The sequence below is a fragment of the Dunckerocampus dactyliophorus genome, chromosome 1 (assembly GCF_027744805.1).
Source record: "Dunckerocampus dactyliophorus isolate RoL2022-P2 chromosome 1, RoL_Ddac_1.1, whole genome shotgun sequence".
NCBI lineage: Eukaryota > Metazoa > Chordata > Actinopteri > Syngnathiformes > Syngnathidae > Dunckerocampus > Dunckerocampus dactyliophorus.
In genome coordinates this window covers 38,628,447-38,649,942 of record NC_072819.1, presented here as the reverse complement: position 1 = coordinate 38,649,942, position 21,496 = coordinate 38,628,447, and the positions used below count along the sequence as shown (strand labels likewise).

At 46.7% G+C, this 21,496-nt stretch overlaps 2 protein-coding genes across 2 annotated transcripts; one reads left to right on the top strand and one right to left on the bottom strand.

Moving 5' to 3' along the window:
* Positions 1 to 5,729: 5,729 nt before the first annotated feature.
* On the top strand, positions 5,730 to 14,052 carry ccn5 (cellular communication network factor 5). Its single transcript, XM_054776122.1, has 5 exons — positions 5,730 to 5,919; positions 6,513 to 6,729; positions 8,314 to 8,562; positions 11,995 to 12,212; positions 12,759 to 14,052. The coding sequence occupies exons 1-5, from the start codon at positions 5,854 to 5,856 to the stop codon at positions 13,044 to 13,046; spliced, it is 1,038 nt and encodes a 345-aa protein (XP_054632097.1). The 5' UTR covers positions 5,730 to 5,853; the 3' UTR covers positions 13,047 to 14,052.
* Positions 14,053 to 14,361: 309 nt separating this feature from the next.
* LOC129181215 (UDP-glucuronosyltransferase 2A2-like) lies at positions 14,362 to 21,074 on the bottom strand. The gene is made up of 2 exons (XM_054776056.1): positions 20,975 to 21,074; positions 14,362 to 19,848 (listed from the first exon to the last, which is right to left on the bottom strand). Exon 2 carries the CDS (start codon positions 19,844 to 19,846, stop codon positions 18,236 to 18,238), a length of 1,611 nt encoding a protein of 536 aa, XP_054632031.1. The 5' UTR covers positions 19,847 to 19,848; positions 20,975 to 21,074; the 3' UTR covers positions 14,362 to 18,235.
* Between the last annotated feature and the right edge of the window lie 422 nt (positions 21,075 to 21,496).

The following is a 21,496-nucleotide window of genomic DNA, read 5'->3' as shown; positions in this document are numbered from 1 at the left end:
CTGCTGGGGGGGCCCGTGTGCGGCTGGTGGCGCTGGCTCTCCCTCGCCTCCTCTGCCTCTGGGGGTGGGGCGGGGACTGCCCTGGGCCCTCCTGCTCGGCTGGTGGGGGCGCGGGTGCCTGAGCCCGGCTGCCCCCGCGGAGCCATCTCCCCTGGGTGGGAGGGTGGTTTGGGTTGCCCCTTTTTATTTATTTATTTTTATTTTATTTTTTTTTAAAATTATTTTATTTTATTTTATTTCGCTGATTTATGTGTGTGGTGTATGTGTGATAGGTGGGAGCTGCCTGTTATCCTCCGGCGCCTGTGGCTGTCCCCCGGGTGACGGGGGGCGCGGAGGTGGGGGTCGCGGATGTGCGGTTTGGGCTCGGGGTGGGGGGTGCGTGGTGCTGGGGTGGGGGGGATCCCTTGCTTTCTCCCCTCAGGGACGGGGCCGCTGTGGCTCGGTGGGTGGGGCGTGTGGGGGCCGTGGGCGGGTTGCGCGGTGGGGCGGGCGGCGTGGTGTCCATCTGCGTGGTGCTTCCCGGGATCGGCGGGAGGATGCTTGCTCCGGGGTGGGGCGGTCGGGGGGTGGCTTTGGCCGGGGGCTTGGGGGTCGGGCTGGCGGGGGGCTGGCGGGCGGTCCCTGCTGCCTGCTGGTGTCGGGCTGGTCCTTGCTTCCGGGCCGGCGGTTGTCTCCCTCCCTCCGGGGTTTCCCCCTTGGCGTGTTGGTGGATGGGCGGGGGGTGGGGCGGTGGCCGGTCTGTGGCGTGGCGGTGGGCGGGGCGGGCGGGGGCATCTGCTTGGGCGCCGGGCGGGGGCCGCTCCTCTCGCGGGCCCGGTCGTGCGGTGCTTGCTTCTCTGTCCCTCCCTGGCGCCTCTGGCCTGCGTGCTTCGTGGGTGCGGCCGTGCTCCGCTCTATGTGGGGTCCGGTGCTCTTGTGGTCGTCGTGGTGTTGCTCCCTTGCCGGCCGTGGTGGTATGCGGGGGGCGCGTGGGCGCGGCTCCCGCTGTCCTGGTGGCGGTCGGATCTGCCTTGGGGGCGTGTGGCTTGTCCGTGGTGTTTGGCGGTTTGGGGGTGGCGCTGTGAACGCTACCTCCGGTGGGGCTCCGGTGTTGGGGGGCACTGGGGGTATCGCCTCTGGGGGGTTGGGTGGGCCGGACTGGGCATCCTGGCGGGCCGGGTAGGGCCTGTGGTGTGTCCTGCGGCACGCCCGAGCCTGGGCTGTGGTGGGCGGCCGGTCGGTCATGTGTCCTTGGTCCCCCCCCTGCTCGGTTTGGGCGGCGTTGGGGTGTGGGGCCCCCGTCCTTCCTGTGCCACTGCACCACCTCACATATATATAGGACATTGGGGGGTGGCCTACGGTCGGGCGTGATTGGGGAGGGGAGCTGCCTTGCGGGGCTCCTTTGCTCCTGCTGTGCCACTGACCTGTTGCCCCCCAATTTTAATCGCAGAGTAGACACTTAGGGTTTGGGGGGGCTGGCCAGGTGAGGGGCCCTCCGAGCGGCAGCTGTCCCCCGATTTTAATTGCATCATTAGCTATCATCCACATACACTCCATATACATGCACACAGATACACCATCCTCTTTTATTTTATTTTATTTATTTATTTATTTTTTTAATTGCATCATAGACACTATCACACCTTATCACATACACGGGTGGGGCGGGCTGGATTTGGGTGCCTCGTGCACCTCGGCGTCTGCCCGCCAGGGTCGGCGGTGTGGCCGGGGGCCTGGCCGTCGCGGTGGCTCGCCCGGGGCGGCCTGGCCTGTGGGGTGCCCTTGTCTGGTTCGCCTGCCCTTCCCTGGGGTGGCCCTCTGGGGCCTGTTGATGCCGGGGCTTGCGCCGGGGGGGGCGGCTTGCGGTGCCCCCCCTGGACTGACACGTGCCGCGGGCGCCTCTGCGCTCTTGGGGCGGGTTCGGCGGTCTCCGGGGGGCGGTGCTGGTGCTTCGGGTGGCCCGTGTGCTGTCGCGGCGGCCGGTGGTTGCTGCGCTGTGGCGGCTGCTGGGGCGCCGGGCCAGCTGGTGGGTTGGGGCTTGGTCATGCTTGCGGGTACTGTGGGCCTGGGTGGCGGGGTGGGGGTGGGGGGGCGGGTGCCCTGGGGCCGGGCTCGCTGGGGGGGGTCGTGCTCTGCCGGGCGCTTGGGCGTCTGTCGCCGTTGCGCTTTGTGCGCTGCCGGGCCGCTGTCTGTGTCCTCGCCTCCCCCGGTCTGTCTGTGGGCTTGTCGGGGGTGGGGCTCCGGTGCGCGGGTGGTGCGCTGTCGGCTCTGGTGGCATGTGGCTGGTCTGGCTTCTGGTGGTATGTGGGGGCCGTCGGCTGGTCGGCTGCTGGTCTCGCCTTCTCGGCGCTGGTGCTTGGCCTCCCTGCGGCTTGGGGTGTGGTGCTCCCGCTCTCTCTTCGGGGTTTGCTGGCCCGCGGGTCTCGGTTGGCGCTGTGTGGTGGTTCGCCTGGCTGCTCGCCCGTTTTCCCGCCTGCCTGCTCGGTTTCCCGCTCTCCTCCTCGCTGACTCCCCTGTCTGCCTCGCTGGCGGCGTCCTACCGCTGGGGGGGTGTGGCCGGGTGTCTTCCTGCTCCCCGGCAGTCTGCGCTCTCCGCCCCTGGGTTCTGAATCGTATGTCTGGGACCCCGGGGTCCCCGGCTCCGCTGCTCCTTGGGTTACCAACGGGGGATAGGGTGGGGCTTCCGGGTGTCGGGCAGTCGACCACTGTGTGTGTGTGTGTGTGTGTGTGTGTGTGTGTGTGTGTGTGTGTGTGTGCGCGCTTGAGTAAGTAAGAGTGTGTATGAGCGTGCGCATAGGGGTGTGTTTGTGCGTAGGAGCGTTTATGTGCGTGTGTGTGGGTGCGTAGGAGTGTGTATGTGCGTGCGTGTGTGTATTTTTATTTATTTATTTATTTTAGTTATTTATTTGGGGGGGGGCATACAGGGGTTTGCTCCGTGGGGTCAGGTGCTGGGCGATACATCTCTGCCGCCCGTGCCTCCGCCGGGTGGGTGGAGGGTGTGCCTCCTGCATCCCTTGGCGGGGCGGCCCTGTGTCGGGGGTCGGGCGGGGGTTGGCCCGGGGCGGGCCGGGCTCCGCTCCCTGGGGGTGGGGGTGGCGGTGGGGGAGAATTGGCGCTTCCGGCGCGGGCGGGCTTCTTTCCAGCTGTGGAGGCGTCTCTGGGCCTGCCGGTTTGTGGCCCCCGGTACCCGTCTGCCTTTGTGGGGTGTGATCTCTCGCTGGTCTCGGGGGTTGGCAGTCCTCCGGCCCGCTGGCGCCCTGTCCTTGGCTGGGATTACCTCTCTTCGGCCCCTTACTGGTCTTCCCGGGGGGGGGGGGGCTCTCTGGGCTGGCTCTTGGGGCACTGTTCTTTGTGCTGCCTGCCCCTATGGGCCTGGTGGCCTTCTGGCGGCCGGGGCCCGGCCTTGCTATTTGGGGCGGGGCTCTCTGGGAGGTGGAAGGCGGCCCCTTTCCTTTCATGCACTCTCAGTGACAATCACACGCCCACACATTCCTGCACCTTTATATATATATGAAGTCTTCCTTACATACAGAGATACCTGTACATATGCACACTCACAGTACATACGTACTTCCCCACATTACTCACTGAGTTAACCAGGGTGTTATTATGTTGTTGGTTTTATTACAGCGACGGTGATTTCAGCAGTATGACTATATATATATATGTGTGTATGTGCGGTATATATGTGTATATATATATATATATATATATATATATATATATATATATATATATATATATATGTATATATGTATTTATGTATGTGTATGTATGTATATATGTGTGTATATGTATTTTTTTTTTTTTTTACAATGATGTGCATTACAGTAACTTTGATTCTATTCACTATCATGGATAATCATTTCATTACTACAGTTATGTGTGACTGTTTCAATGCGGTATTATCATGGTGATCACTATCATAATTCATCATTTCATGACTGCTATTGTGTGCGACTGTTTCAATGCAGTATTGTCATTGTGATCACTGTCATAGGTCATCATTTCATGACTGCTATTATGTCTGATTGTCATTGACAGCTTTGTCATTGTGGTTGTTGATATTGATTTGTCCTTTATCCTTGTTCGTCTTTATAGTTGTCACGGACATTTATTTGCTGATGTCGTTCGGTATGTTTCTGTTGTTCTGTCACAATTGTTGTTGTTGCTGCTGTTGTCCTTGTCTCTTGTCTCTCTTTTTTTTGTTTTTGTCCCCTCTCGCCCCCCCCCCCCCCCCCCGTTTCCTTTTCTCTTCTTCTCTGTCCCCTCCTGCTCCGGTCCGGGCGCTCCAAATTTGCTTTATAACAAGCATCAAGGTCGAATAAATTTTGTATGACAGGGGAAGTGTATATCACACTTCTCTCTGGCAGAGTAAATCTGTTGAGCACTTGACGGCATTTAGGTATACAATTCTATCTGCTTTAAAGGCTGGACAGGACAGGGGGAAAAAAAAAAAAAAAAAAAAAATAAATAAATAAAAGCAGAATTTAAAGTGTGTATTTGTTATTTCACTGAAATGAAGAAGTAAAGTGTAGCACTGTGGAGAAGTTGTTAGTGCCTCTGTCACAATGTGCTAGTACTACCGTTTGTTGTGGCTGTCACTGCGTTGGTACCTGCCTTCTTCTGGCTTGTTTCTCCTTTTTTGTTGCAGTTACACCTTAAGCGGGCTGGAGGCGGGGACGCTGGGCACACCTGTTGCTAATTACTCGATACTCATTTAAGCCGACTACCCACAGCTGGCAGCCGCTGGTTTATTGTTTCGCCTCTGCTGGCTACACACCCGAGTGCTTCTGCTACCAATCGTTGTTCCATGCCCATTTGGACCTGCCGCCTCCCTGCCGTCCAGCTAACTCCTGAGTTTGTACTTTTCTTCATGGTGTAACTTTCATTTACCTTTTGTCTCTGTTTTTGCCACAACACCATCGCTTTCTGTTTTTGGAACTACTCTCTCTTGCACTTTTTGTCATTAAAAGTCCTGAATCTCCACACGAACTCTAAGCCTCTGCATCTGGGGTCCTAACCACACCGAGAACCTGACAGCCTCACAGTCAGGTTTGAATCTCCCTTGGAAACTCGGGAGCATGTTCTCCCTGTGCTCTCAGTGGCTACATCCCAAAAACATGTATGTCTGGTCAATTGGAAACTCTTCATTGTCCATCAGTGTGAATGTGAGTGTAAAAGGGTGTTTGTCTATATGTGGGGTGTCCCCTGCCTTTCCCCCAAAGTCAGCTTGAATAGGCTCCAGCTCACTCGTGAGTCAAACAAGGATGAAGCACTTACAGACACTGTTAACAAATGTAAATATAGTTTATTGTTTAGGATTCATCTTTTGTCTCAGCGGTTGCTTTCAAGCTTCCATCTGGCTTGTTTTCTCCTCACAATAGAAGAGATGATTTGATTTCCCTGCAGCCTCACGCATGCTGCCATAACGCCATGGAAACCAGACGGAAGAGACGGATTAAATCTCGTTTACGTCTGGCTGACTTGAGGAATGGAATAGTGGAAACTGTGCGACTGACTGGTGTAAAAACATCCACATTATAAAATCCCACCAATTAAACTGGAATCGTCACCACACCCTTGACTTGAAGACAAGCGTGTCTCCCCTCAGCTCATGTTAAGCTGTGTAAACCTGGAACATCACAAGGCTGGAAAGAGAGGGAGGAAAGGAAAAAAGAGGAGCTGGTGCAGAGGACTTGGAGGGTGGGTGTGTGGAAGTGGAAATAGGCAGCGGGGAGGAGGAATGTGAAACATTTCTGATGCTGCTCCAGTGGCTGTTTACACGGTAGTCAGTGCGGCGTGACATCAGAGTGCAGACTTTATAAATGTCAGCCAGCCCAGAGGTGGGCGAGACAGACGGAGCTCGCTATCATGGACCGACCGCTGTGTGACTGTGTGATAGCCTTGGCCCTGCTGCTGCTTGCTGTGGCCTCACAGGTGAGTTCTCAAGTGTGGACTGGGACATTAAAAGGATGATGCATTTTGTTTGAGTAGGAAATCACAGTTACTTTCATTGATTCAACATTGAAATCATGTCTGCAGGATACAAGCTGAGAGTGTTGACGTTTCTTGATAGAAGGGATTTTCCTCCTTTTACTTTGGAAGTTAACTTTTGGTGCTTTTGAAACTTTTTCTTCATTGCAAACTGTAAATGTATGTAATACAAAAAGTGAATTGTCGATGTGACTTAGATTATGAATAGGTTTGCAACTGACATGTAACATCTTATTGATTGACCTGTCAGTTGTTGACTTGATCTGTCTTACCAATGCCTGAAAGACGCTCAAATAACACAAATGACTATTTCCTGCCAATGAATGGATCAAATATGATAAACAGTTGTCATTGTGCCACAACTCTTAATTATGTATTTTGGCAAGATGCTCTTGCAGATGCTTTGTACTCCCAGTAAGAGTTGAGTGAAAACCATCCAGTCATGTAATCGAAAACCGTCGGTATCGGTTTTGGGCAGCAGTATGCAAATGAATGTACTTCCGGCCTTCAAGCCTTCCTAAATGTTGTTCCCACAGGTGTTTTGTCAGCTCTGTGATCGGCCTTGTCTTTGTCCTCGTCCCATCCCACAATGTCCCCCGGGAGTCCCCTTGGTGCTGGATGGCTGCCGGTGCTGCCAAGTGTGTGTGAGGCAGCAGGGCGAGCCGTGCAACCAGAAGTTCCCCTGTGATGCCCAGAGGGGGCTGAAGTGTGACTACAGCGCCAGCTTCCCTGGAGGCCCTGGGGAGTGTGTCAGTGAGTGTGTCTTCTATACTGGGTGCTACCCTCAAAAGCCATGTGTCTGCCAAACTACACTCCAGTTAAATGTTCCACGTCGGAACGGTGAACCGTGAGTCGTCTCCCCACTGCAAGTTGTGTTGGCAAGATTGCGAAAGTTGCGTCAGTTACGTCAAGTGTTACATCAGCTTGTACACGTTCACAACAGCATGCAACTTGGCGAAGGATTCAATATGAAGGCAAAACGCAATAAGAAAATATAAGAATGCTTTCTATCGCAGTCCACTGGAGTAAACAGCAGTCTTTGTTGTCTTTATTCCATTTTTGCATTCACTAGACTAGACTAGACTAGAGCAAAATTCTCTGTCTTGTAGGATGACAAAGGTGGGATTTCCGCAATGGAAACACAAACATACACACACACACACACACAAAGATGTGGGGGACCACCTTATTTTCATATATTTTTTAATTTAGTAAAAAGTAAAAAAAAAAAAGTTATATTTTGAGACAAAGTTTTGTGTTGTTTACACAGGTATCACATGTTCTGCTTTTTCTCTTCACATTCTGCCTTTTTACTCTATTTTTCCCATTTTTTGGTTGTTTTTTGTCTACAAATGTGTACAAAAAAAACAAACTTGCAAATAGTCCCCGGGCCATCATACTTTAGACACGCCTGCCTTAGCGGCTAGTGTATTCTAAGTACAGTTTCTGTTATTAATTTGCTCCAAAAGGTCCCACAAAAACCGAAACATAAAAAAATAAATAATGTCTGTCCAACTATTCTGTCCCAGACACCCAAAAATATTAGCAAAAATACATTTGATACAGAACAATTATTGTTTTACATGCAGAAAGCAATGAGAAATAATTATCCATGACGAATGGGTGGAACTTGGAACATCCCGACGAGATCAAATTCAGTAGTGTTTCTCAACTTCCTTATCAAAGTGCTGGCACTCACAACTTCTTTCGGCCCCATGGCATGTTATTAAGTAGTCGTGCTCAATAGAAAATGCATGGCCAGTGAGTGAGCAGTGTGTGAGGTGCTTTGTTTGGGCACTCGATTTTGCTGAACAATGCAGGGCAAAATGATTCGTTTGTTACGTGGACTATTGTACAAAAACTGTAACAGTGTACGAAAATGGAGGCAAAATTTTGGCAAAAAGTTTTGACGAAAACAGAGATTTGACTCTGTACTGTAAACCAGTGTCATTGGAGGTCAAGGGACAGAAAATCACTCCTACTGTGGCCCGATGTCTATTAGTGTATGGAGGAGGTCACAGAGTGTGATAGACCTACCGGGAGACAGTTAATGTTTAAAGTCTGCTCAGCCAAGCAGGTCAGCCCATCACCTCAAAGTCCAAAACTTAGTATTTCCAGGGCTTCTGTTGACATTTTGTCCGTAATGATACTATATGATAGATTGCAGGGCCAACACTCAGACGCCACAGTTCACAAGCAGAGAGGCCTGCTCTCTCGTTAAATTGCACAAGCAGTGGCAAGGACGGCCATTTCAGTGTCCTCGGCACTCCTCTTTCCTCAGCTCATCCCTTCCCTGCCTGATCCTACATGACTGGGCCTGCACTGTGTCCCCCTCAGGTCAGGAGGATATGGCCTGCGAAGTCAACGGAATCAGCTACCAAGATGGACAGTCCTTTCAGCCCTCATGCGACGTCTACTGCCACTGCAGAGGAGGAGGTGTGAGCTGCGTGCCCGCTTGTCCCCTGAATGTACGCCTCCCCACACCGGACTGTCCCCATCCACAGCATATCCAACTCCCTGGGAAGTGCTGCAAGGAATGGGTGTGTGAGAACCTGGAGAACTCTGTCCTTCAGGATGCCATCACAGGTAAACACATTAGGTGCAATAGTACTGTATTTGTAATAGTGAAATGAATTGAATAGAGGTGGGGGCATTAGTGCTGTAATGTTTCACACAGTTGACGTTTGTGCAGTTCAGGATGTAGCTGAGATAAGTAAATACAGTAGGTGGAATAATGAAAATATTCACACCATATAAAAAGTATTACATTAAATACATAATGTAATAATAACATCATAATGCGTATAATAATAAAATGCTGGGTGCATGGGACTATGGGATGCACTGGAGAAAAAAATTAAAAAAATGTAGTTCAATTTAATAATTAAAAGCTGCAATGCATTTTTTTAACGGCATTGAAACTGCCTTTAATAGACTAACTAATTATTTTTCGGCTTTTCCCATTAGAGGTCACCACAGCAATCAATCGCATGTTTCGATTTAGTGTAGTTTTTACAGCAGATGGCGTTCTTTATGCAAGCCTTCCATTTTTATCCAAGATTGGGACTGCCACTGGATGTCTCCAAAAGACAGCACCGTGTACCGTTACACCACCGGGGCTTGCAAATTCACAAACAATCCCATTCATGAAGGTTTTCCAACTTTGAAAGTTCCCATAATTTTTCAATGCTAGCAGGCTAAATAGCAACGCTTTGCTAGAAGAGAAAAATTAAAACCATTTTAAAATAGTTATATTTGTAAATGTGAAACTTTTTGTTTTTTTCTACCTGTGGTCTTTACGGTAAACCAAGCCACTGCCCTCCATAGTAAGAAGCAGGTGGGAGACTTCTACTTATGTAACACTGCCCATGGAAAAGAAATTAGCATACTTTCCACAATATCAAGGCAGTCCGTGACATTTCATCCAGCATAATTCCAAGCATTTTTCCCATGCTGCATGAGTGTGGTGTTGTCATTTCTCCCCATATATCACTGATGGTGCCTCAGTGATTGCAGGTCCATATGGCAGCATGACACATGAGCTTTGTCACTCACTGGTGGTCAAGTCTGGAAGTTTTTACTGGACCGTTTGTACATTACACAGGGGTGTGTCTGGCCAAAAAGAAGCCACATTTCTTTGGAAAGGTCCAAACATTTTCCTTTAATAGCATTTCATAGCAACAACCAGCTGTGTAGAAATTAAACGTTTGAAGCTATTATCCCAGTCGTGTGTATGTGTGTGTGTGTGTGTGTGTGTGTGTGGGGGGGAGAGTGAAACAGAGAAGTGAAACGAATCCACCCCAAAAACATGTAGAAGTCCAAACAGCGTCCAGCGACATTAAAGGAACAGCAAGAGAACATTTTGTCCTTGAATACCATCCACATGGTACCTAATGATCAGCTGATTAGTATGACTTATATGAGTGTTAGTTTTGGAAGAAACCTAACTACCCACAATCCACTCCAGCTCTTTGTAGTTTTGTAATAGCCCAAAGTGGATATGACCGGTTGCGTCTGTGAAGAAAACACCAATCATGGTGACTTTTAAAGTGCTGAAAGTGAGTCACTTCTGTGATGTAGTTGAGTTTAATGAACGATTAAAGCATTCCTTGAGGGTCTTGAAACCGGTTAAATCATCCTTTTGGTATGAGTTTTGCTGCATTTGGAGTTGCAGGGCCAAACACATGTTTTGGGCAGCCTAAAACCTTTTTATTTCAATGCTGATGGCAAGTATCCCCCTCAAAAATATGACAACATGGGGTTCAATTCTTGTTAGTCAATCTTTTGACAGTCATGACTCACACCCAGTCGACATTCTCTTGATATTTTGTTGTCAAAACGAATTGTAGAAGTAATTCCACTTTGTCATAAGTCCAGATGAGCCTTGGAAACCAGAAGATGATAGACCTCTGCGCATGCGTTCTGTCTTCTTCAAAAGTTTGGTGTGTCACGTGGTTCCGTCTGCATTTCTGTTTCGTGCCACACATAGGTGTTCCTTGTGTATCGCATCATTTTCACCCAGTGATCCGTTCCCGTCTGGATGCAACTATTTACTAATCCGGTACAGTGTGGTCACAACTTTTTTTCAACCCACCAAAAAAAAATTACCAATAACGTTCTCGTGTGGACTGGCGATTGGCTGGCGACCAGTCCAGGGTGTACCCCGCCTGTCGCCTCAAGTCAGCTGGGATAAACTCCAGCATACCCCCGCGACCCTAATTAGGATAAGCGGCATAGAAAATAGATGGATGGTTCTCGTGTGAACAGGGACTGAGCCATTAAGCCTCTAAGAAATAAACAAGGTACACAGACACTTGATTTCAGGTGGGTCTATGACCAACATTACATCTGAATGGGATGCTAACGAAGGTGATACCACCCAACGACCATCGCTGGCGGGCAGAGGCCCTACTCCATTGTATTCTAACGATCGTCACTTGACACCACTAAAGAGGATACCATTCCTGTAGGGACCTGCCTCCTCGTTTAGAGGATAAATACCCAACATCTAGACTAGACCCAACATCTTTGCATTTTTCCTGGGTGGCGTCACTCAACAGGGAATCTGGACTGTTGTTGGAAATGAAATCCTCTGCAACCTACTAAAGGTCAAAAGGACCACTTTAGAAAATGAATTAAGCCAATTTCACCTCTCCCTTACGTGGATATTCGTTAATATCCAGTTATACATAAGAAGGAAAGAAGACTCACACACCCGTATTAGATTTACAAAATGTATTGAAAAATAAGTCGGACGGAATAATTTGCAGTTTCAAAGCTCCGGACTGTGTCTCTTCCCACGGACACCTGAAGCCTCCCCACCGAAGGAAGAGAGACAGGTCCCGATCGATAGTCCCGTCTGCCTTTTATAATTGTTTTCCGCAGACCATTGGTGCCAGTCTCTCCAAAGACAACTTTCTCCCAGATTCTTTGACAAAGTCGTGTGACGCCAGCAGGTGATAGTCGGAGCTTTCGCTGGCTTGTTGACACTTTTCTTGTGCACACAATGCATACTTTTCAGTCTGTCTCAAGGCCTATTGACTTGTTTATGTTCCCATATCTGGCTGATGGTCCCGGCTGGCCTTTGCTGATTGTACACTATGTGTGAGGTCGCACTATTTCTGTTTGACCTTTGACATACTTAAACAGTTGTCCATCTACTCAGCTACAGTAATTGTTTGACAAAGCATTATATCTATAAAATACTTATAATCACTCACTCAGTTAATCATAAAACAGTTATATTTATAGTGTACTTATATTAAGGCACTCAGTTACTAATTAAATCAATAAACATCAATGCAGTTATTCTAAAATCTACTTGTAATAAATATTTATTCACTCGGCTAACAAGTTAATAAGACAATATTATCCTACACTGTTAATTCTTAAGTATTTCCCAAATCCTAATTACCTTAGTCATGAAAGAGCTCCACTTTGAGCATCTGAATGCCAGAGATTATTAAATTATATAGTAATTATATAATAAATTAGCGTTTGCTTTTTTGTCCTCTCCAGCCATGAGACCAAACGGGCAGCGGCCACCACCCCTGGTCCCAGCTGCCTCCACTTGTACCGAGCAGAGCACCCAGTGGAGCGCCTGTTCCCAGAGCTGCGGGGCCGGGATCTCCACACGCGTCTCCAACCAGAATCCAACCTGCAGGCTACAAATGGAGACTCGCCTTTGTAAAGTGCGACCCTGCCATTCACAACTTCCCTTGACAAGCAGACCAGTGGTAAGTCTTGTGTTTTTTCACTTATGTGAGCATCGGTTAGCTAGAATCACACTTCCACATTTCAAGAAAGCAGATGGTATCAAATGACGTCACAAAGAAGGTTATGTACATTTTTTATATTGCAAAATGAAGCAACAACATAATACAGAAATTAATGGTGGAAATGTGGTTAGCACATCTGCCTCACAACCAAGAGGTTCTGGGTTTCAATCTGCTTTTCTCCCCTTGCTTCTGTGGGATTACACAGAAAGTTAGACAATAAATTGTCCATAGTGTGAATGGTTGTTTGTCTAAATATGTCCTATGATTGACTGGCTACCAATTCAGGTTGTACCACACCTGTCGCCCAAAGTCAGCTGGGATAGGCTCCAGCTTACCTGTGACCCTGAACAGGATGAGTTTAGCATGAATTTTGACCCTGCATTTCTGGACTTATACTGGACTTTCTTATTGATTACTCCTTTTTTACGTGCTGTGGTCGGCCGTTGTGTGTGTGTGTGTGTGTGTGTGTGTGTGTGTGTGTGTGTGTGTGTGCTGTTTTCCCAGCAGGGGCAGCAGGGCCAGTGCACGGCCAGCTACACATCACCGGGGCCCATTCGACTCGTTCACCAGGGCTGCTACAGCACACGGGCCTACCAGCTCCGCTACTGCGGACGCTGCACCGACTCCCGCTGCTGTACACCTTACCAAACCTCCACGGCCGAGGTGACCTTCCGCTGCTCCACTGGCAGGCTTCTACAGCGGGCTGTGATGATGATCCACTCGTGTGTCTGCCATAGCAACTGCCCTTACTCCCCATTCAGAAACCCCGCTCTTTGGGGGTACAGGCCCTGACTCATCACCCTGGTAACAACTAGACTTCACTGAACTTTGACATAACTCACAGTCTGATTCCATGCAGCAACTCTGAAAGAAACTGAAATGATGACGTGGCTAAAAAGGCATCAGTATGTGAGCTAGGAAGCGGTTAACATACTGACATCAAACATTCATGTATTGTGTCAAATAATGTGAATATGTATCCAACAAAGCATCAGCACATGGGTTTTAAAAGTATGGCACTGTGAGCAGATAATGTAATGCAGTTGGCGCTTCCTTTACTCCCTGAAAAAGGAGCCTATTTTGTTATGCTTTCTGCTCACACCAGACTCTTGTTTACTTTCTCACCATTGGACGTAAACATCAATTCATTTTGCCTTTAAACATAAAGTTAGCTTAGATTTTAAAAATATTTTCAAGTGGCTGCGCCTTCCCTGCAGTGTTTTCACACTTGGAAAACATCTGCATTTGACCAAAAAGTCTTATGTGCAATGTGTCAGCTTCTCTGAGACAAATAGCGCCGCCACAATAAAACTCTTTAATTTGGGAGATTTAAACTTGTGTATTCAAGTCATGGCTCACTAAACATGACATGCATTAATCAGCCAGACCAATGAACTCACGGAATAGTAAAGAAATGGTCTGTTTTGTTAGCATTGCTATGTGAAATCCTGAAAATCCAGCTGGTTAGACAACAAATACGTTTGTCCCCCTAAAAAAAATAAGCTATCATTTGAGGGCTTTTCTAATCAGTCATAAGAAATGTTTACTCAAATTTGACTGACATACTTGTATACATCCCCCCAGAATGACTCTGACGTTAGCAATGCAGTGTGTTTGTAACACTGCCGCTATGATTTTGCACTTCTTTTCTGTAAATAATATTGGACTTACTGTTTCTTACTTTCATGTCTCATGTTTGTGATGGACATTATTGTTGTGAAATTTTTTAAACGGCATGCATTTTACAGTGACTTTTGTGTTACGCGTCGTTTGTTTTTTTTACTTAATATTGCAGGCTTTATATTATTCAAACACATTCTCCTGAATTTAATCATGCAGTATTTACATTCACTGTTTGCAGATGGTGCAAGGTCAGGTGTCATGTATTTGTAATGTTCTTGTCTGTCTCTGTGTCAGTCCTGTGATTAACAGGTGACCATCCCCACCTCACCCCTTACATCAGCTGGTAAAGAGTCTACCGTCCTTATCCCCCAAACGTATAGAAAGTGGATGACCTTATGAATACCGAGTGAAGAGGCTGTCGCATCAAAATGATTAATGAGTAGAGTCTGGCGACATCTAGCGCCTGAAATGCAGATTGCTACTATCATTTTTTTTCCAAGAGAGCTGGCTTCTTACAGGGCTGTTCACGGTCCAGAAACAACTCTTTTCACAATCAGAGAGAAATATGTCTTTATTGATCCATGCAAAACAAGTACAAGTAGAAGATGACTTCACATCACAAGATCAATATCCTAAATGTACTACCTACATTGTTCATACACCTGCCTTCTTGCAAAATGTCACAGCACCCCATGTCGGCCATATCGACATACACCGCTGACAATTAATCATAATAAGCGTAAATACCAAAGGTGGGAGCAAGTCAGTGTTTAGCAAGTCTGAATTATTTCATCTCAAGTCGCAAGCAGTGAAGTCCAAGTCATGTCTCGAGTCAAGACAAGACAGGTCGAGTAAAGTTTGAAGTCATAGGCTTGAAACGTACGAGTCCTTACACGACTGTTTAGTGCATCCCAAATGACATGTTTTAACACTACAACAGTGTATTAAATTTGACAAATACAATTACAATAAGGCAATTTGAATTGTTTTATTTTTTAAATAAAATAAGACCAGTGTGACAAGACTTTAGCTGAATTTTAGTTCCACCCTCACCCCTAGGTTTTGAGCGTTCACGAGAATCAAGTGGTGTCCCAATTCCCCTTAAATCAACAGGTAAGGGGTGCTAAGGTGCTAAGGCGTGTACAGCGCGAGAAACCATGTATGGTCGGGGACCAGACTTGAGACGTAGGGGCAGACGAAGTTTACTCGGACACACACTCCAGCTGAGTGGAGACCGAAAGTAGCATAATTATTGATTTTCACAATAAATGAATAAATATTCGCCATGTTTTGAATTGTTGGTTGTCACTAGTTCTAACTAACAGGCTAACTTCACTGCAATCTCCTGCATTTCATACTGTATATAAATAGACAATAAATAGCGACCACATTAGCCTGTTAATTAGTGTTAATTACTGTTAATTATTGAAACTGATATTTTTATTATCATTGTTCTTTTTCTTTTTCTTTTTTTATTTTGTTAATTCCGCGACTTTCCTCCCATTTTTCAGGGCCTTAACGTGCATGAAAACTCACCAAAGTCAGGCCTGGTGAAAAATGTGATATTCCAGGGGTCCCAAACACAAACTCCCAAACTTGCACTCAGTAGCGCCCCCTTTACATTTTAAAAAAATTAGCCCCTGCCACCAGTTTCATGGACCGTCACGAAACTTGGTGGAGACGTCAATCATGACAGGACGCACAAAAAAGTCTCAAGAAGCCATATTCCCAAAAGAACAGGAAGTCAGCGATTTTCGTTGGCGGCGGTGATTTTGGGGCAAAAACCAGGGGTTGTATTTTGCCAAAATCCTCCTAGGGACTTTGATCAAATGAGCCCAATGGACCATCAACGGACACTAGACAGATGGGCGATGTTAGATTGCGGAGGATTTTAGGCCGGTCCATAAAGCGTGCGGGGCATTGCGACAAACTGATATTTTGATTCTAACGTTGCTTTGAACATTGAACAAAAAGTTAATAACGCGGCTCCACAAGGTCAGATCTACGTCATAATTGGTACATGTGATCAAGACAACACCTTCAAGGTATACGTAGCTCACTTCCTGAATTCGTCTCAGCGCCACCCAGTGGTCACAGGATAAAGTTTGTGATTTACATTAGGCTTTTCCTCCAAGGAGATTTTTCAGATCGACATCTAATTCAATAGAAAGTATGACTGACAGACTGATGAGCTTGAATGCTGCACCATTATGCATGTAAAGCGCACGCGGTGGGCGTGGCATCGCGGCAAAGTGTCTGCCTTCGCCATTGACCACCAAATTGTCGTAATTTAACTGCAGATGGTCACATGTGGTTGAAAACGGGAAGTAAGAATCCATGCCTGAACAATATGGTGCCGCTCCCAAATTGACTGACCAGCGCCCCCTAAAAAATTAGAAAAAATTATCCCCCACCATGCGTTTCACAGATCTTTATAAAATGTGGTGGAGACATCATTCATGAAAGGATGCAGAAAAAAGTCTCATGATCCCATGCTCAAAAACAAACAGGAAGTCGGCCATTTTGTGTGAAAGTGGCCATTTTGGGCAAAAACCTGGGGTTGTATTTCGACAAACTGGTCTAGTGGTCACAGTCAGGAGATCAGGAAGACCTGGGTTTGAATCTCCGTTGGGAATTTCTGTGTGGAGTTTGCATGTTCTCCCCGTGCGTGGGTTTTCTCCGGGTACTCCGGTTTCCTCCCACATTCCAAAAACATGCATGTTAGCTTAATTGGCGACTCTAAATTGCCCATAGGTATGAATGTGAGTGTGAATGGTTGTTTGTCAATATGTGCCCTGCCATTGGCTGGCGACCAGTCCAGGGTGTACCCCCGAAGTCAGCTGGGATAGCTTCCCCGCGACCCTAATGAGGAGAAGCGGCATAGAAAATGGATGGATGGATAGTCGTAAGGACTTTGAGCAAGGCCACATGAAAATCACAGATACTAGACATATGGGCAAACCATTTTAACGTACACACTGGAATGTGGGTGGAGCCTTGGAGGCTCGCCAAGCAACGCAAAATTCAAATAACTCGACTCCACTAGGTCAGACTTCTACAATAATTGGTGTGCATGACCATACGTCACTTCCTCAATTAGTCACAGCGCCTCCATGTGACGACGGGAAGTGACAAGTAAATACACGCTTGATAGAAAAACCCACTCCTCTGAGTTCATTTATTGAATGACTTTCACATTAACACAGGGCACATTGAACAGATTGATGATATGAAGTATGATGTTTAATTACATGTAGTGGGTGGAGCCTGGTGGCGAAGACTGCTCCTCGCCATTATCCATCAGACTGTCATAACTTCACTTCATATCATCAGATGTCCTTCAAAGCTGACATGAGGACTAAGAGCTGGAGTCTGATCACATGAGTCTGATCACAATGCATTTTTGCCGTGTACGAGCATGAAACGAGTACAGCTCGTCATTACCCGGGGTCGTGAAGGAAAATCCTCTTTGGGTAACTCCTTATGTGATTGTCCAGTCACAGACAGCGACTGCCCCTCCCAAGACAGACTCCCTACAGCCAGAGGAAGGAGTACGCAGTGCATTTGGCAAGATAGAGTTGAAAAGGGCTCGTGTCGCGTTGGTCGCTGCCTCCACCCGGGAAGTTATTTTTAGGTTTTCCTCAGCTCAGCTCGTATCTAAAGTTACTTGGTAAACTTGTTTCATTTTTTTTTCGTCTTCTTGCTTCTAATTTGGCTGATAATATAAAGTCAGTTGGAAAACTTTGCTTGTAGTACTGAACAACTACAGTGAACAAGTGTGACAGATTATTTCCCGGTTTGCCATCAGTGAATGTTTGCATGAATCACCAACTTCACACAGATCATGAAAACATAATTAAATAATAAAGTCTTACAGATACACACATACACAGTACACATATAGCTGGATAATAAACAACAAATATAGCAACTTCCGATAAATCCATGTCAATTTCAGACATAACGTACCGATTTAAGCCCCACCCATTTCCGGTTAAACCACACCCACTTCCAGTTTATGCCCCATCCACTCTGAGCACAGCTACGGTTGGGTCAAAGTCCGAGTCGAGCCTTTGATGATATTGTCAAGCTGAGCCCAATGTCATGAAAATTGTGACTTGAATTTGATTCGAGTCTAAGCCGTGCGACTCGAGTCCACACCTCTGGTAAATACTGTACCTGCTGTTTTTCGTTAGAACTCCCTCGTTTGACCAACAGAGGGCGACTCTGCTATATATATCTTAACAAAATTCACAGCATGAATGAAATATGTAATGGTGACCAAACGTCCTGTTTTTCCAGGACACATCCTGTTTTTATGTGTTTTTCATTGGACCATGAAATCGAAATCTGTTATTCTATTGTCTCTTGGATTTTATTTTGGACTTTTTGGACCTGGTTAGGTGCTTACAGAGCCATCTACACGAAATCCAAATAGATGCAGCGACTAGAAGACAGAAGACTCCAAAAACAGCAAAGACATCTAGACAGTGATAGACATACCATGGCAACTTATAGGATTCTGTGCGCAAATGTGGAGCCCCCTTATGCCTCATAACGTACTCTATCCAGAAGACAGCAGTGTCGATGGGTTTCATGGGTTTATCATGATGCAGCTGGGACAATTTGATCATATTCTGTTTGTAAGGCTTCTGCGGATCAAGAACATTCCTCAGGGAACTCAAGAAAGACCCCACATCCAGTGTTGTCACTTCAACAATCTCAGCTACTCCCTTGGCCTTCATCCGTACCATGTTGTCATCCTGGTCAAAGATAAGAGGAATGCCTAAAATTGGGACACTGTGGTAGATGGCTTCGTATATGCCGTTTGTACCCCCATGTGTAACAAAGGCTTTGGTCTTAGGGTGGCCTAGTAAGTCATTCTGAGGCATCCAATCCACCAGCAGGGTGTTATTCCCTAGAGTGGCGGGTTTCTTCCCGAGATGTCTCCACACAACTTTCTGAGGGAGCTTTGCAAAGGCAGAGGCGATGATCTCCGATATTTCAGGGCCCAAGTGGCCCAGCAGCGTTCCTAAAGTCATGACGACAATGCCGTGTTCACCAGAACTCTGCACAAAGTCCTCCAAATCTGCCGGCAGAGGCTTGGTGGGCTTCCCCTGAAAGCCTCCAATGTAGACCACATTGGGCATGGTGGGACGTGGGTACTCAAAAGTGAAGTCAACCCTCATCAGCCAGATATCGGCTTTTTGTATAAGAGACATGGCGCTGACATCACCTCCAAAATACTGATCACACACAGCCTGGAGTGGAGGATTTGCAACAAAGTAGTGCATGTAAAGCAGAACACCATGATAGATGATGTTGTTCATTCTTTGAAACAAGTCCATTTTATCAGTGTACTTTGAGAAGAGCTCAGGGATGTAGGACAGAGGAGATGGAGCGATGGCAAAGTGAGCCTCTCCGTTGAAAAGCCAGCGTACGTTAAAGACCATGGGGAGGTCCAAGTAGTGAGCCAGGAGCACTCCGGCTGGAAAGGCTGGGTCCATCAAGAAAACATCATATCCTGTCTCATTCAGCTCCTTGATGAGAGTTTTATTCTCAAAAATGTTGACCACCAATTGAGCCACAACCATCTGGTTCTCTCCAATAAAGCCGAAAAGGTTCCTGTAGAACTCCACAAAGGCCCAAGGTGAGCCTTTATGTCGTCTGATCTCTATGGACCTTTCCAGGAAAGAAGTCATGAAGCTCTGGCTCTCAATTTTCTGGGACTGCTCCAGCATGACAGTGATAGACGTGTAGTAAGGTGACTTCTCAGAGACGTACCAGCTGGTGGAGGTACGCAGCACTGTGATTTCATGTCCTTGAGAATGAAGCGCCTCCACCAAAATTTTCATGTTGATCCAGTGACTTCCATCAAAGGGGTATACCAGAATTTTCCCTCCCCAACACGAGGGTATCAGCGTCATTGAAAACACCAGGAGGAACGTCAGGGTTGCATATGATGCCATTACTGAAGAGGAGACACACACACACAACATGCTGAACAAACAGTTGTAGATAATGAACTGTCCAAGATGACTCTCCTGATGCTACAGGCTGTTAATCGGAGACACCGGGCCAAAGTCCGACATTCTGCAGCCAGTCTGTGGGCATCAGCTTTCACTATAATCACATACTATCTATATCATGCTTACAGTCTCACAAAAGTGATAACACACGCTTCAGCAGTCATATGCTTTTTCACCTATATCATAAAGCTGAGATGCATTTTTTTCATCAAAGTGGCCCTTGCATCCTTTAGTTTTTCAGTGTGTGGCACTCGTGGGGGAAAAAGTTTGTATGTGTCTGATTTAGAGTCTCCAATTAGCCAAACATGCATGTTTCTGGGATGTGGGAGGAAGTCAGAGACAACCCATGCATGCGGCGAGAATGCAAACTCCACACAGAGATGCCCAAATAGAAATTCTTCTGACTGTGAGGCCAACATGCTAACCACCCTGCCACCGTGCGGCTGACTCATTTTCAGTAGATAGTAAATCGATACTGCTACACGAGCTGCACACATACTATACCATAGTATACCCAAGTTTTATTTCTGTAGTATTGTCCCATTTGAAGAAATGATAAAATGTTTGCCGAAATGTGTGTAATCACTTTTGTGACACTGTAAGCGTGACATATTTAAGTGTTGGTTTCCTTATATGCCCTAAGCAGAAGCAATGTCCTATACTGAAGTACATTCTAAAGGACAATCCCATCAAACGTATATCATCTGCTGATTGGTCATCACGGTTTGTTTTCTCTACCTCCTACCAGTGTTATGCTCGGATTCAGCCTTAGAGTTTCCCACATATCAAACCGTAGATCACTTCCAGCCACCCGTAACCCTGCCCCAGCCTCCAGGTGCACAGAATGCAATAGCCAAATTAATGCATTAATGCAAGCATCGCATTATATTATATACTGTATATTATATATTCATTTTTTTGACATAGAGTGGTCTGTCTGTCGACAGTATCTACTGTATATTTTACAGGATCTAAAAGCAAACAAGTCAATTAATGTCAAGTATCTCACTGATATCAGAAACCAAACTTACTTTAAATTCACATTTTGTGAGTAAAGCAGATCCTCACCTCAGGTCTTGTGAGCCTCCAGCAAAGAAGAATCCAGAGTGTGCTGATCATGTAAGGTGAGGTGAACCTCTCGGCTACAAATGTAAGTAAATGTATAACCGCTCACCAACTGAAGCGCTCCAATGTTCTGCCTGCCTGTTTGTTCAAACCCCCCTGTTTTTTTGTGTGTGTGTGTGTGTTTTTTTTTTTTTACTGCACATGCTTCCCCTCGGCCCCAAACATCTGGATATCATTTTCCAAAACTTGAACAATGGAGCATTTCAGTCATGTGACCTCTGCAACACTGCAATCTACAAAAAAGTTGTGCATTGATGACCTTTGAGTCATTTAACATGAAAACCACAACTCACATGGTCACAATGGCTAATCAGGTTTAGCTGCACTTCGCATAGGTGCAGATAAGCATAAGAAAACAAAGGACAACACTTATCCATGTTGAGCAATGAGACTTACTATAGACATGCTATATCTTGATTTAGAAGGAGGCATCTGTTCATGTTAGACATCCCTTTGAATGTAAAA

Bases quoted from the DNA above. Each gene is read 5' to 3' on its own strand.
- LOC129181215 (XM_054776056.1), bottom strand. From the start codon at position 19,846: ATGGCATCATATGCAACCCTGACGTTCCTCCTGGTGTTTTCAATGACG.
- ccn5 (XM_054776122.1), top strand. From the start codon at position 5,854: ATGGACCGACCGCTGTGTGACTGTGTGATAGCCTTGGCCCTGCTGCTG. The intron at 8,563-11,994 runs GTAAACACATTA...TGTCCTCTCCAG, and splicing joins CCTTCAGGATGCCATCACAG to CCATGAGACCAAACGGGCAG. The intron at 12,213-12,758 runs GTAAGTCTTGTG...CTGTTTTCCCAG, and splicing joins CCTTGACAAGCAGACCAGTG to CAGGGGCAGCAGGGCCAGTG.